At 47.5% G+C, this 14954-nt stretch overlaps 1 protein-coding gene across 1 annotated transcript in view; it reads left to right on the top strand.

Moving 5' to 3' along the window:
- Positions 1 to 12873, top strand: part of CABLES1 (Cdk5 and Abl enzyme substrate 1) — a 139176-nt gene extending 126303 nt beyond the window's left edge. Inside the window, exons 8-10 of the mRNA XM_007935614.2 lie at positions 6673 to 6779; positions 8233 to 8440; positions 12733 to 12873. Of these exons, the coding sequence (XP_007933805.1) occupies positions 6673 to 6779; positions 8233 to 8440; positions 12733 to 12873 (456 nt within the window). The remainder of the gene's footprint in view (positions 1 to 6672; positions 6780 to 8232; positions 8441 to 12732) is intronic.
- The last annotated feature ends 2081 nt before the right edge of the window (positions 12874 to 14954 follow it).

The raw sequence follows: 14954 nt of genomic DNA, 5'->3' as shown, positions 1-14954 counted from the left end.
TTGAAAGGCAGGGCAGTCCCAGGCTCATGAAGTAGAAGGAAGCATCCACGTTGCCATTCCTGTAGGAGTTGGACCACAGCTGTCAGCTCTGAGCCCCTTGGTGTTCTCTCCAGGGTGGTTATCAGGGCCTGTGTGTCCCTACCTGCTGCCTCATTCCTTCTCACAAGCCCTGCCTTCTCCTATTGCACCCCCAAACCCACCCTACAGGGCCTTCATGTAACAGCAGTGGTTCTGATGCTCTGGGCCACGATGAGGTCTGCGTTCAGTTCCTTGGAGGTCCTATCTCTCCTGGGATGAGTCAGCTCTTGTTTGTTTCAAAAAAAAAAAGTAGAGGGTGTCTCAATGACTCCACAATAGATGTGGTAGAGTCTCCCGGCTAGATAACTACGGTTCAGTCTTGCCATCTCTTCCTGTCATCTCAGAAGGGACTTGGGGTATCAGCCCCATACTGGCCCTTTCTGATTCTGCTTCCTATCTCCACTGGGGCAGGCGGAGCAGGCCTCCTCATGGAATTGCATCTCTGGATATTCTGTTTGGATGGTCTCCCCTTCCCCTGTCTGCAGCTGTGTACACACAGCTTCCCTGTGGCCAGACAGCTGTGAGAAAGTACGTTCAGGCAACCTCTCACCCTAGAGCAGAACTGCCATCTCTGCAGAATTCCCAGCGCCTCAGGGCCAGGCCTGCTGTCCATCACGTAACCCAGCCGTCAGCTGCTGTTGTGGGCAGTGAAGAGCTTTCATTTGGGGAATTAGGTACCAGCGCATACAGTGGTCACTCGGACCGCCCCAGACCAGAAAGGACCCATATCCTGCGTAATTAGCACTGTGAGTTATTGTGACATGCAGTGGCCAAATCCCAGACATTCAGAGTTATTATAAACCATACAATTAGACTGGTAGGTGTGACAGAACAAAACATTGACGTAGCTTTTCACTTATTCTTTCTGGAGCCATTAAGACCCATTCTGCTCCTACACCTACCTGCAGCTCAGTCTTCCATGCTGCCTCCTCAACTTCCTCCTTCACCTCTGTCCCTGGAAGAGAAGATCCAGTGCAGGGTGGTGGGGACATCTAGACTCTAGAGGTTGATGAGTCCCCTCCAGACAGACAGTGCGTGCAGAGGGATCATGGACTGCCATACCCAGAAGGGGCTTCTCAGAGGACCTCGGACACGATCATCTCCTCTGTGATCTGCCTGAGGGGGTGAAGCCCTGGGCTGGTTCATCCCATACCGAGCAGATGTGGGGCCAGTGAGCCTCAAGTTCCAACCCTGTCTGAGCAAGGGTCTGAGAGCAGTCTGTCACTTTGAGGGCTGCCCCTTCAGCCATCCTCACTGTGGGTCCCATGCAACTGAGTGTGAGAGAGTAGAGACCGGCCCCACAGGTCTCCCAGTACCACAGCCATCGATGTAAATAAAAGAAAAGCCAGATGGAGAAACTGAGGCCCAGAGAGGCTAAGCAGTTGGCACCAAGGTTGCGCGGTTGTCAAGTGGCAGAGCTGGGATCTCAGCGCAGGGGTCCAGCTCCAGGTCTGGTCTGCAGCACAGAGAATGTGGACAAAAGCAAGACCGAGGAGAGCACTATCCTGGCAAGCAAAGGAGGCAGGGAAAGCAGAGCCATGGGCCATGCTGAGCACTGGACACTCTCCCTCCAAAGCCAAGCCTGCTGGGTGGGCATCTCAGAGCCTAGAGGGGACAAGGGCTGGCAGCATATCAAGGCCCTAGAAATACCTTGACTAGCACGCACCACTTTGACATCTCAGCCACCCTAAGGGACTCAGAGACCTACATGCACAGTTTACTGCCATTTCCTACCATCTTGAGTCTTGGGGCATTTCACTGACCTAGAAACCAACTTGCCACCACCCCCAAACAGATTTACACAAACACACCACCAGTAAAACCAATTGTCATTGAGTTGATCCCAACTCATAGAGACTTCATGTGTAGAAACATAGAAATGACATATTGCTAGGTACCTGCTTTAGGTATGGACAGCTGACAGGCCCTCGGTAGTCAGTCAGCATGCATGGGGCCTCTTTCCTTGCTGACCCACTATGGGATTTGGCTGGCCTCTGACTGGCCCAGTGGAATGCCATACTCCAGACTTGCTTCCTCCCTTTGCCATGGGCCCCTTGGGGACTGGGAGCTGGGGCTGCTGGCCAATGGATGGTCAAAAAATGGGCCATGCAAAGAGAGGCCACCAGTACAGGAGGATATAGCTACTACGCCTGCCTGAGGATAAAGTCAGTGACTTCTTGTCCAAGCAATAGCTGTCTCTGGATCTTGATGGAAAAATGGGAGATGTGCAGAGGCCCCCAGGCCAAAATTTTATTATATTTAGTTTAGCAAAGATTGAAAGTGTAGTCAACTAAAGGCCAAGTAGATGTGTAGGTAGGTGCCAGACCTTGTGTGTGGCGCTGGGAGCAATCTCTAGGGTCTAACCCCTTCAGTTGGAAACTACGCATGGAAGGTGACAAGGAGGGATGTGGAAAGCCATTTCTCTACCTCCAGCAGCAGACCTGGAGTCTAGAAGAATTCTGTCACTTAGAAGACAGACTGCAAGGGCTGTGTCAGGGTGCTGACTGCCATGGTTGCTGTTCGTTGGGTGCCAAGGATTCCATTGCACAGCTCACCAGTTCTCCTCTACTCCTCTCCAAAGACCAGCCGCTTCTCTCCCTCTCAAGAGAAGTAGGCCCTGGTACTGCACCCCAAGAGCTAGAAAAGGCTGCTTATAAACACAGCCTCTCCTGCAAGGCCAGTGGGCCCCAGCCCCTCCTTGTCCCACCCCTAAGGGCTGCAGGCTGAGCTGAGATTTGGGCACTGGCAGAGTTTGTCTAAAGCAGCATTGGTCAGCAAATGTATAAGGGCCTCAGGGAAGTGGACTGTCAAGGCCTAGAGGCAAGTCCCGGTGCTCCAGGGAACTGTAACATTCATGCCTTTGGGGAAATCAGAAACTCTTCCCTTGTCCCTATTCCCCAGCCCAGGTCCAGTTCACCAGTGGAAAATAATATAAATGAAGTATGTGTATCAGGTACAATTCAATGGCAGAATACTGAATCCATTATCATTGGAGAGGCTGAAGAAACAGGCAAGGTGAGATTTCAGGAAAGACTCCCAAAGCCACACTATAGCACAAGGCTGCTGCCACTGCTCTATGTTCAGGGCTTAGGCTGCTGAGTTGAGAAGCTGGCACCAGCTGCCAGTTCTAGAAGTAAATGACCACTGCCATGATCAGGAAGAAGAGACTACCACAGTCCTGGAGCCACCATCACAGACAGGAAGTCACTACCATGGTCAGGAAGTCATCACCCACCACCACAGTCAGGAAGACCCCTCTATGGTCAGGAATCATCACCACAGTCAGGAAGTCATTGCCACAGGAAGCCACTCCAATGGTCAGGAAGCCACCGCCACAGTCAGGAAGTCATCTTCACAGGAAGCTACCCCAATGGTCAGAAAGTTACCACTGCCATTCCACAGGATGCCACTACCATGGTGAGGAAGCCACTGCCACAGTCAGGAAGATACCTCCATGGCCAGGAAGTCATCACCATGATCAGAAAGCCACTCCAATAGTCAGGAGCTCACCACCACCACAGATAGGAAGTTACCACAGCTGGAGTCAAGGAGATACCCCCAGAGTCACAATGTCACCACCACAGTGGTCAGTAAGTCACCACCACAGTCAGGATGTCACTGCCATGGTCAGGAAGCTGTTATTCCTGCTGCTGCCCCCGATCCACCATGTACCTGCTGGGATCTGGCAAAATGGATACCCAGAAGTCAATGACTGGAGGCTGGGACAGTTTTGCTATCTACGGAAACAACAGAAGCGCAGCCTCTGCTTCAGTTCTGCCCTCTCACACGTGCTTCTGACAGGAAGAGCTAAAAGTGTGTTGGAATTCTGCCTGCAAAGGAGTCTTGGGAGGTCACTGTTAACTCACCAGCCTCTGTGGTACAGGAGGGAATCCAGAGGAAGCTGGTTGTCCAGACCACAGTGAATGTGGGTAATGGGGAGCAGCTGAGCCCCATGAGATCCAGCAGGGAGTGATGCTACAGAAGTAGCACTAAGAGCAAAACCATGAATGAGTGTTACCCAGGCGAGAAGAATCTAATTTGCAAGGCCACAACTGTCCATGTGTATGAAAATCACCTGGGGAACCATCCTAGGGCAGATACAGGTGCCCCACCCTCTGAGGCTGACTCACTGAGACTAGGGTAGAGCCCAGATCTCCTGTCACCCACCCCCCTTCTTGTTCTCTTGATAAAAATGTTCCTCTGTCCTTTTTGTACATTCTGTTCACTCTTTCTCTCTCTGATCTTCAAGATAAACCAATAAAGAAGTCCCATCAGGTATTCTTAATGTCATTTCTGAGAAGAGGAAGGCAAGGCTCAGGGAAGTGGAGTCATTTTGTTTCTCCCTGTTGCCCAACCTGCTGGAGGTAGGGCTGGGCCAGGGCCAGGGCCAGGCCCTGTCCACCACCTGAACCCCAGGCCTTCCGCGTGCCTGTGGCCCTCTCTGAGCAGAGCACTACTCACCACTGCTCTTTTCGGCCTGATAAGGGAAAGAAAAACAAGAGGGGAGTGCATGGGTAAGCTGGAAGCAACCAGGGCCACCATGTCACCTCTCTGAGCCTGTTTCTACCTCTGTGAAGCGAGGCTTGGGGTTTACAAACCTCTTCTTTGACAGCAAAGTCTTCTTTCCAGAGCACCCTACCTGTGTGTGGATCACCCAGATCAAAGCTGAGCTGTTGTGGTTGCCTCAGAGGAGGGGCCCCAGGAGCTCCACCCATCAGGCACTTCGGCAGAACTGTTTAAAAACCCAAACGATTGCCAAACAGCAGGATATGCCTGGGCCTCACAGGCCTTCTGCCCACACTTCAGCCTGCTCACATCACTAAGCTTTGTGGGTTTTGTCCAGAGGGAGAGCAGGAAGGGCTGTCTCTGGAATTTAGGGTGCAGGGGGGAGCTGGGAGGGGAGTACTGGGCATTTAGGAAATAGAACTGGCTGCCAGTCCCAGCTTGGAGTAAGCATATTCAATATGGATCCCATTCTGTTGTCTGTTTCCTACGTGAAATACCTTACATCCTATTCAGCCCGGAGATGTTATTAAAAATAGAAAGAGGAACAAAGCCCTCAGAGAGGGCTGCTCCAGGGGAGGGTCCACTCTTCTGGGCCTCCCTATCAAGAGTGGCCTCCATAAAAATCTCATGTACACACACCCCAAGCCCTAGCAGAGCAGCACTGCACATAAGTGTATACACACGGGCACATACTTAGGTCCACACACTGTGGTGCCTTGTATCTCAGTGGCCACTGGTACATCACTGATAGGTACCAGAATGGGCACATCCTTGAGTAGCTTGGGGGAACCCATCCTGACTGGGCCCAGAAGGAGACATGGCATTATGTCCACTGAGGCCTCTTCCACCCAGAATTTTAGAAAATGCTGAGTGGTTTTGGTGGAATGCTTTGAGTTGTTTCTGCTACACTTTGCCTGTATTCACCAGAGGAGCAGACAGTACCTTCAGATCTGTTTGGATTGGGTGGAGGTGAACGGAAGAAGCCACAGAAGGAAACTTTGAATGCACTTGTCCATGTAGACATTTGCAGTGGGCTGTTCATGTGAATGGGCCCGCCTGTCAGTATCAGTAGTTTCTTTTTCTCTGGTTTTGCCTGATTAAGGCTATTGCTTATAGCCAATCAGAAGAAATATCACACTGTGTTCCAGCTCTTGGAAAGCATTTTCAGGGGTGAGGTAGGGGGGATGAGACTAACCCAAGTGAAACCAAGCAAAAGCCTCTGTGTCATTCAGAGGTATAGTGGCGTAGGACACAGAGGAGCAACAGAGACCAAAGGTTCAGACGGCTTCTCAAAGGAGCCAGTCTTTAGAGATTGCTAGAAATTAGAAAAGAGGTGGACCTCAAAATTCAAGGACCTGTTAGTAACAGCTAACATTTATTGAGCACTCGCTGTATGCCAAACATTGCACAGAGCATATTACTTGTCATATAAATCTCAAAATCACCATAGGAGGTAGGTGCTATTATTTTTATTCTACAAATGCGAAACCTGGGGTTCGGTGTGATTAAGTAAGTCTCCCAAAGCCACAAAGTGAATGGGACAGTGTGATTGAAACCAGACCTATCTGAAGCCAGATCCCTTAAACATCACACTATGGAACAACAGGCTGAAATACACGAACTGAAACAGTGACCCTTCCCTGTTGGGGACTGGCTACTGATGGTCTGAAAACCAACCAGTTGCTGTCAAGTTGACTCTGACTCATGGTGGTCCTATGTGTGTGACAGTAGAACTGTGTACAGTTTCCAATGGCTGATTTTTTGGGAAGTAGATCGCCAGGCCTTTCTTCTGGGTGGACTTGAACCTCCAACTTTCTAATTAGTAGCCAAGCATGTTAACCATTTAGACCACCCAGAGACTCCACTGATGCTCTGTTACTTTTTCTAAATGCTGTATGCTGCTTATAGCTGCAGTTTTTTTCCATCTACCCTTCAGGTCCTAGAGCCAGCAGAGTCCTTGCTGTGGCTATAATCAGTTTTTCCATTGCTTCATGGTTTGTGGATTGTCAGTTGGTTATAACTCCCATGTGATTCTTACATAAAAACTCTTATTTTAAGGAGTGACCTGTGTTGACCCATCTGTTACAGACCACAGTCATTGACTATGTGAAGCCCTCAGATCTCAAGAAGGACATGAATGAGACCTTCAAGGAGAAGTTTCCACACATTAAGTTAACACTCAGCAAGATAAGGAGGTATGTGAGGACTGGCATCTGCTTGAATTTTCCCTTCAGACCCCTCCCCAGTATGCATTAAAAGCTTATACTGTGTATGATGGTTCTTCTTCTTGTTCTGGTGAGGGACATGAAACATGGTCCTATTCAGTTAAAAGAGGCTGGACCGATGGTGGCTGACTTGCACCTGGATATGGTAGGAGAGCCAAGGGAAGCAGGACAGGAGGCTGAACTCTTGACACGGCCATGGACTTGGCCTAGATCTGGGGGGACATTGCTTTGGTGAAAGACTCACTTCATTCTGTCTGACTCAGCAGTTCGGTAAGATTTATGTTATTGAAATTAAGAATGAGAAGCCACCAGATCCCTACTTCCTCAAATGTAGACAGAAGAAAAAAAGTTTGGATAGTAGGGTTTAGGATAACCCATAACTCTTACTAGTGGGTGTCCAGGGGTGACAGTCAGGCCTATCTTTATGCAGTCGCCAATGCAGCCCAAAGTCAGGCCCACACTTCCCTTCTGGCTGATTGGATCAGTAGCCAAAGAACAGGGCCTAAGAGGTGTTGTTGTTGTTGTTGTTATATGCTGTTTAGTCAGACCCAACTCATAGCAACCCCTCCTTCGGTTTCCGAGGCAGTATCAGTATCACTATGGAAGTAGATTGCCCAGCCTTCCTTCTGAGGAGTGGCTGGTGGGTTTGAACTGCCAGCCTTCTGGTTAGTAGTCAAGTGCCTTAGGCACTATGCTACCGGAGCTCCCAGGGCCTAAGAGGAGCTCCTCTATATCTGTGTGCCACTGCAGCACAATTTGTATCTGTGTGTGTATATGTGCACCAGCGTGATGCTGGAATGCATGCCAGTGTTTGCTCAAGTGTGTCTCCTAATACTGATTTGATTCTGCTATATTCCAAGCCAAAGATGTGAGAAAAATAAGGTCTTCACACTTTGTTCTTTGCTAGGTGTTTTTCATAAGTGCACTTGTTTTTATGCGTTACCATTACCCTTTCTGCCCTGGTTAATGCATACAACCAGTATTTGGCAGAGCTTATGCAAAGTACCTAATGTATTTCTATAATTTTTTCCTGGAGTAATCGAAGTTTCCAAATGGTTTCCCCCTTACTTGGGCACTCACTTGTGTTGTCCTGTTCGTTAGGGCCCTGGCTAGTCTGCATCCCTACTTAGCCTGCTGTTCCTTCCAGCACCATCTCTGGCAGTGGGGATGCCGGCAGCACTGGGCTGCTAGGCCTGAAGCAAGAAGAAGGGTAAACATGGTCTATGTAACTTGAATGACAGAGAAGAGTCGAAAGCCCAGCTCATAATGCAACTTTCACACTCCTTCAGATTTAATTCCATTCCACTTCATCCTTCTGGGAATGGAAAAGAGAAGTGCTTTCCAGCTAGGACAGTCCGTTTCTCATGCATCCCCAGAAACTCTGAGTTCTAACAGGATTTGTTTCCCCTCCCTGTCTTTCTAGTCTGAAGCGAGAGATGCGGAAGCTTGCTCAGGAGGACTGTGGTTTTGAGGAGCCCACTGTGGCCATGGCCTTTGTCTACTTTGAGAAGCTGGCCCTCAAAGGAAAGCTAAACAAACAGAACCGGAAGCTTTGTGCTGGAGCGTGTGTGTTGTTAGCAGCCAAAATTGGAAGTGACCTCAAAAAGCACGAAGTCAAGCATCTAATTGATGTAAGTGACCCCATGTGCTGATGGCTGGGCAAGCACATGTTACAATGCTGGGTTGTCTATCAGTGCAGCCTGGTGTTATGACCCTGCCCCAAGAGGGTCCTGAGACTTAGCAGGTACTAGGGGTGAGGGCTGTGAAGTCGTTCTTCCATGATAGAGCCAAATGCCATGTCCCAGCTTGGCTTAGAATGAAGGGGTGATCCAGTTGGACAAGACTGAAGTTCCCTAGCATGGAGTTGGCCCTGAAACTCCATTTTCAGAAACCATGTGGGTGAAATTATTCTCACAGCTACAGACGTCAGTGTAATGGTGAGGGAGCTTGTGGTCAATGTGGCCCTCAGAACATGTGTCAGACACATCGGTTCAGCAGAACTTGGTGTCTTTGCTGCCCTGACTGACATCTCTTAGAGGAAGGGCATGGGTTTGGCTTGGTGGTAGTCCTTTGAAAGGAGAGTCTCCACTAAAGCAAAGAAACACTGACCACCTTGGACTGCGGTGTGGTGGCCCCCGTGTCCATCTGCCTACCTGTCTTTATTGGCAAAAGAGAACAAGCAGAAAGGGAGCTATGTCAGTTCTATACACGTACACATACATATGCAACCAAAAAACCAAAACACACACATAGACACATACACATGCACACATACACACACAAGGAGCTCTGGTAGCATAGTGCCTAAGGCATTTGACTGCTAACCAGAAGGCTGGAGGTTCAAACTCACCAGCCACTCCTCGGAAGGAAGGTTGGGCAATCTACTTCTGTAGTGACACAGCCTCGGAAACCCAAGGAGGGGTCACTGTGAGTCAGATCCAACTGAACAGCAATGAGTTTGGTTTGGGATACACACAAAATAAAACATAAAATACACACACATACACATAAACAAACACATATACACAAACATATACACACATACAGACACATACACTCATGTACACATAATATACACATACATACAAACATATACAGACACACACACATGTAGAGTGTTCTGTAGGTCAGAAATGGTACAAAATTGTCTATCTTATACAATAAATATTTTCAGTCACATGGAGGTGATCATTGGACACCAAATCTGAGCTGGGACTCAATAGGCTTACATAGATATTTGCTGAACTAGAGAATCTTTAAGCACTGTACCACCAGAGCTCCTAGAAAATCTTTAGAGACAACAAATAATAATTATGAATGGTATCAAGCACATTTAATCATAATTAAATATCACAAGACAAATATAATTATATTAATGCAGAATACGATGGTGATGGTTGACAAGCTATTTGCAGTAGCAATTAATCAAATGCAAGAGCCCATCCCAATTAAAATCTGAATGCAGTCACCATTGACTCTGTTGGCTAGAATTAATATTAAGATAAAAGCTGAGTTGAAGCCAAAGCAGAATGTGCCTAGCAAAAACCAGGCCTTCACTAATTCCTAAAAAGTTGGAAACAGAAATACCATTTGATCTAGCAATCCTATTACTAGGTATAAATCCTCAAGAAGTGGGAGCCAGGACAAGAACAGATATATGCACACCCATGTTAATTACCGCACTATTTACAATAGCCAAAAGATGGAAACAACCTAGGTGCCCTTCAACAGAAGAATGGATATCCAAACTATGGTACATACACACAATGGAATACTATGCAGCCCTAAAGAATAATGTAGAATCTGTGAAACACCGCATAACATGGATGAACTTGGAGGACATTATGCTGAGTGAAATAAGTCAATCACAGAAGGACAAATATTCTATTAGTTCACAATTGTGAAAAGTCAAGGAAGGGTTTATGTATGGAAGGAAACTTTCTTTGTTGGTTACCAAGGATGGGTGGTGGAGGGAAGGAACACTGCTATATAGTTAGAGACAAGTGTTGATTTGGGTGAAGGGAAGGCCAATGTACCAAAAGTGAGTAATCAACACAGTGGCACTGAGGAAGAGGAAGACAGAGAGGGGTACACGGGAGGTACAGACAACAAGCTTGCAAGTGGTATCTAGATGCAATGATGGGTCTCTCCTTGTCCAGAGCAAAGAAAAATAAAGAAAACCAAAGATGCGTAGAAACAGTTAGTCCAAGGGACTAGTAGATGAACCCTTTTGCATGTATAGTACTACATTGTCAGTGATGGCAAGCATTGATCTGTGGGTGAATAGATGAGTGGACAGGCTGAATGATCAAGTTTGTCTAGGCAGGGGGAGTGAGCCCATGACCATGTATAGGATTAGTAGAAAATGTTTCTACATGCGTATTTGTATGTGCTATAAGAATGTCCAGGTGTACGGTAGAGATGACAAGGAACAAGGTTGTGATGGCTTCTTGGCCACAACCACATACCCTGAGGGAATGAGTAGTTGGACCTGTGGGCTTGGGACCCTCATCGCAGGGGGCATCAAGCTTAATTGGCATAATATACTACACAAAAACATTGTTCTACATCCTGCTTTGGTGAGTAGCAACTAAAGTCTTAAAAGCTTGCAAGTGGTATCTAGATGCAATGATGGGTCTCTCCTTGTCCAGAGCAAAGAAAACCAAATCTGCATAGAAACAGTTAGTCCAAGGGACTGGTAGACCATATGATTTTCAGCCTATATGGCCATAAGAACTAGATGGTACTCAGCTACTACTGTCAACCACTTGGAGGGGGATCAGTACAGGAGATGCTAGATAGAGTGGGAAAACAATGTGGAACAAAACTCAAAATCATTAAAAAAAAAAAAAAAAAAGACCAGGTTTGCTGGTCTGATAGAGAATGATGAGACCCCTGAGACTATGACCCCTAGTTACCCTTCAGCTCTGGAACTAAACTCATTCCTGTGGCTTCCAGCCAAACACTAGACAGGTATATGGGGTGAACATTTACATCAGGTAGATACATTCTTTGGAATGATCAATCATAGGAGAACAGAAAGGCAGTGTTTGCACAGGGAGACAGCTGGGGTGGGGGGCAGCTAGAGTGCCCGGGAGGGAAGGACACAGGAAAGAGGTAACTATGAGGAGGAAGTGGGAAGTGAGCTGTTACATTGTGGGGAATTGCAGTCAACATCATGAAACAAAATGTGTATGAACTGCTGTATAGAAAATGAATTTGCTCTGTAAACTTTCACCCAAATCACAATTAAAAAAAAAAAACAACTAAGCCTTCCCTACCTACCCCCAGCCTGATTGCTCTCCATTCCTGACTCTAACAGCCCCTGCACTGAAGTGAACTGAAGAGACAGCCCGGGTGGTGGGGCCACAAGCCTGGGCTCTCAGCTCCACTCAGATGCACAGTCACCATGTGACTCTTTGAAATAAGGGGACCCCTCCAAGAGTTGAGTCCCTACCCATAAAATGGGAAGATTGAACAGCATGATCAGCTCCCCCAATTCTGAGCTTATGATGTGGCTATCTGTTATTGTATTGTTGTTGTTGTTATGTGCCGTCGAGTCAGCCCCAACTCATAGCGACCCCTCCTTGGGTTTCCGAGGCAGTATCACTACGGAAGTAGGACTGCCCAACCTTCCTTCCGAGGAGTGGCTGGTGGGTTTGAACCGCCAGCCTTCTGGTTAGCAGTCAAGTGCTTTAGCCACTATGCTACCAGAGCTCCTTGTTATTGTATATGATTTGCTATATTTTTAGTCTTAAAAAATAAACCTGAAGAACCTTGTCGTAACAAGGTAGAGTTTTGAATCCAGTTAGATTTGAACCTTAGCTGTGTACCTTTTACTGTCCACATGACCTTGGACAAGTTGGTTAACCTCTTGGAGTCTGTTTTCTCATCTGTAAGATGGAGATAAATTTAACATCAATCTTGGAAGGTTATTGGGAGGACTAAATGGAATCATGTGACTTACGGGATATTCTCTCAGACTGTAGGTCCTGGGGAAGGTTCCATCTCTTCACCCCCCAGACTAAGGGCAGGAATATACCTGATACCTCCCTTTCTTCCTCTACAGAGGCTTGCCCACAGTGAGTGTCTCTATAAACACTGACTGGCTGATGGATAGAGATGTTAAACCAAAACCAAACCCACTGCCATTGAGTTGATTCCAACTCATCGTGACCCTGTAGGACAGAGTAGAGTTGCCTTACAAGGTTTCTAAGGCTGTAATCTTTACGGAAGAAGACTGCCTTGACATTCTCCTGTGGAGCGGCTGGTGGGTTGAAAGCCCCCACTTTTCAGTTATCAGCCAAGCACTTAACCACTGTGCCACTAGGGTTCCTTGACAGAGATATTATACTCCACGGAAATCTAGGATTGTCCTCTCCAAGCTAAAACACTTTTTGGTTTTCTTTCATTTTTGTTGCAGAAACTAGAAGAGAAGTTCCGGCTGCACAGACGAGAACTGATTGCCTTTGAATTCCCAGTTTTAGTGGCCTTGGAGTTTGCTCTTCATTTGCCAGAGCACGAAGTCATGCCCCACTACAGACGCCTGGTGCAAAGCTCCTAGCACAGGCCCAGCGGAGGGGCGTCGACCCGCGGGGCGAAGACCGCTTCCTCCGAGCCTATGGAGCAGCACATGCTACTGGAAATGCAAAACCAGAACCCGAATACCACATTTTTTTGTTCCTCTCGACATGTTTTTGTGGAAGCAGTACTGGGAACTTTCCAGGGAGTCTTGAATCTGGCTAGCCAAGAGGGACTGTGAGCTGTTGGCTACACAGAGCACGGGAAGGCGGAGACAAGTGCTGAAGACAGCAGGCCCGTGCTGGAGCCCAGGGGCAGGCCGGGGCCTAGTGCAGCCCTCTGCAAGCAAAAATTCTTCGCTGCCCATCCCAGTTCTCTTGGAAGCGTGGTCAGGGCCTTCTGTCCAGACCTGTTCCAACTCAGAGTGGGAAGTGGTAGATTGGAGGGAGAGAAAATTTGCAGAGGTTTGGGGAAAGCTTTTAAAGATACCCTCACTGTGTCAAAAGAGCGTGCCAATCTATTTTTGTATCAGCTATTGGAAGTGCACTTTTTCCTGAGGTGTGGGGATGAATGACTGTGTGCATGAATGTGTGCGTGTGTGTGTTTGTACGCGTGAGTGACCGAGGGATACTGCACTAGTCCTAGTCCCCCATTTGAGTACAGACCTCAGCCTGGAATCAAGAATCTGGCTGACCTTCAGCAATCATTTCTAAATAATTTCTAGATAATAATCACTGTTAATAGCAGACTATTTGCCACCCTCTGCCCTTGACAAAAATGACATTGTTCCTGTTACTGCTATTACAACCAGCGGGATGAAGAAAATAAGTTCTCAGTATCAGACCACATTGCTTGGAACAGGCACTGCGTGTGGGTTTGGGTGACCCTTCTAGCATTTGGTGGCCATGACACATGGGCAAGTATTCAACCTTCACCCTTTCCCACTGTGGGGGCGGAGGGTGTGGCCCCCCACAGTGTGTGTCCTGTACTCTATATTAGAGTGCTTAATAAGCACATTGATTGTGCTATATGTGGGAAAAAAAAAGTTTTCTAAAAATCAGGAGTAGGGACAAGACCATGATTGCTGATTTGAGACTTTTGACAGCTAAAACAAACTGCATTTTGAGCTGAACTGAGTCGAGTAAGGAGGCCATGGCTCTTAACAGGATCACCATGTTCCCCAGGCTGTCGGTACAGAGTTTTAATCAGCTGCTTCCAGCAGCAGTGATGACTTATGCCGAGTTTCTGAGAGGATCTGTACCTGAAGCAGGTTACCACGTGGTCACCTTCCAGCAGCACAAGAGAGATGCCAGCCGGGGACTACCTGACTGAAGAAAGCCTTCTATGTCCATGTAAAATGAGAATTAAAATATTTTCTTCTTTTATATATACATGTATGTGTATACACATATATCCTACCAGCAGCCTTTTGCCCTGTGTTGCTCATTCATCTGCTACTGTTTTTGATTTCTCACAGATTTGGAGCTTTTCACATCACCCCAGAGATAGGGAGATGGGGGGACAAATGTAGTTAACAGAGTTTGAAAGAACTGGATCGTCACATAGGTTGGAGAAATCCAAGCAGCAGCTGGTGAGAGGGAAAACTGAATACTTGGCTTCTTGAAGTCTTAGATTTCACCAAGTTTGAGCCTTAATATTTTGCTAACAAATTAAATTCCCTTGCTGGAACTAGTAGTAAGAGAGTAGGAGGATATGTGTTCTCTGGTGGACCTAAAGCTAACCAGTTATTGTCAGCTTGATTCCAACTCATGGTGACCCCATGTGTGTCAGAGCAGAACTGTGCTCCACAGAGTTTTCAGTGGCTGGTTCTTTTCAAAGTAAATCACCAGGCCTTTCTTGCATGGTGCCTCTGGGTGGACTTGAATCTCCAACCTTCAGGTTAGCAGCTGAGTGCTTAACTGTTTGCACCCCCCAGGAATGCCAAGCTAAGTCAACTAGTGTTTCAGGGGCATCTGCTCTTCGTAAGGCAAATTGGGAAGCAGAGAATGTGTCAAGCAGCCCAGCATCCTATACTGCAGAATAATAATCTTCCTCCCATGCTGTCAGGCCCAGAGAGTGCACGGTGTCTGTCACCTTGCATTCCTCTGACGAGCTGCCCTGGTG

The sequence above is a fragment of the Orycteropus afer genome, unplaced genomic scaffold (genome assembly GCF_000298275.1).
Source record: "Orycteropus afer afer isolate SDZICR_OR568_19922 unplaced genomic scaffold, OryAfe1.0 scaffold00030, whole genome shotgun sequence".
Classification (NCBI taxonomy): Eukaryota; Metazoa; Chordata; class Mammalia; order Tubulidentata; family Orycteropodidae; genus Orycteropus; species Orycteropus afer.
Note: the sequence above shows the minus strand (reverse complement) of the source record. Positions and strands in the feature narration are given on the sequence as shown.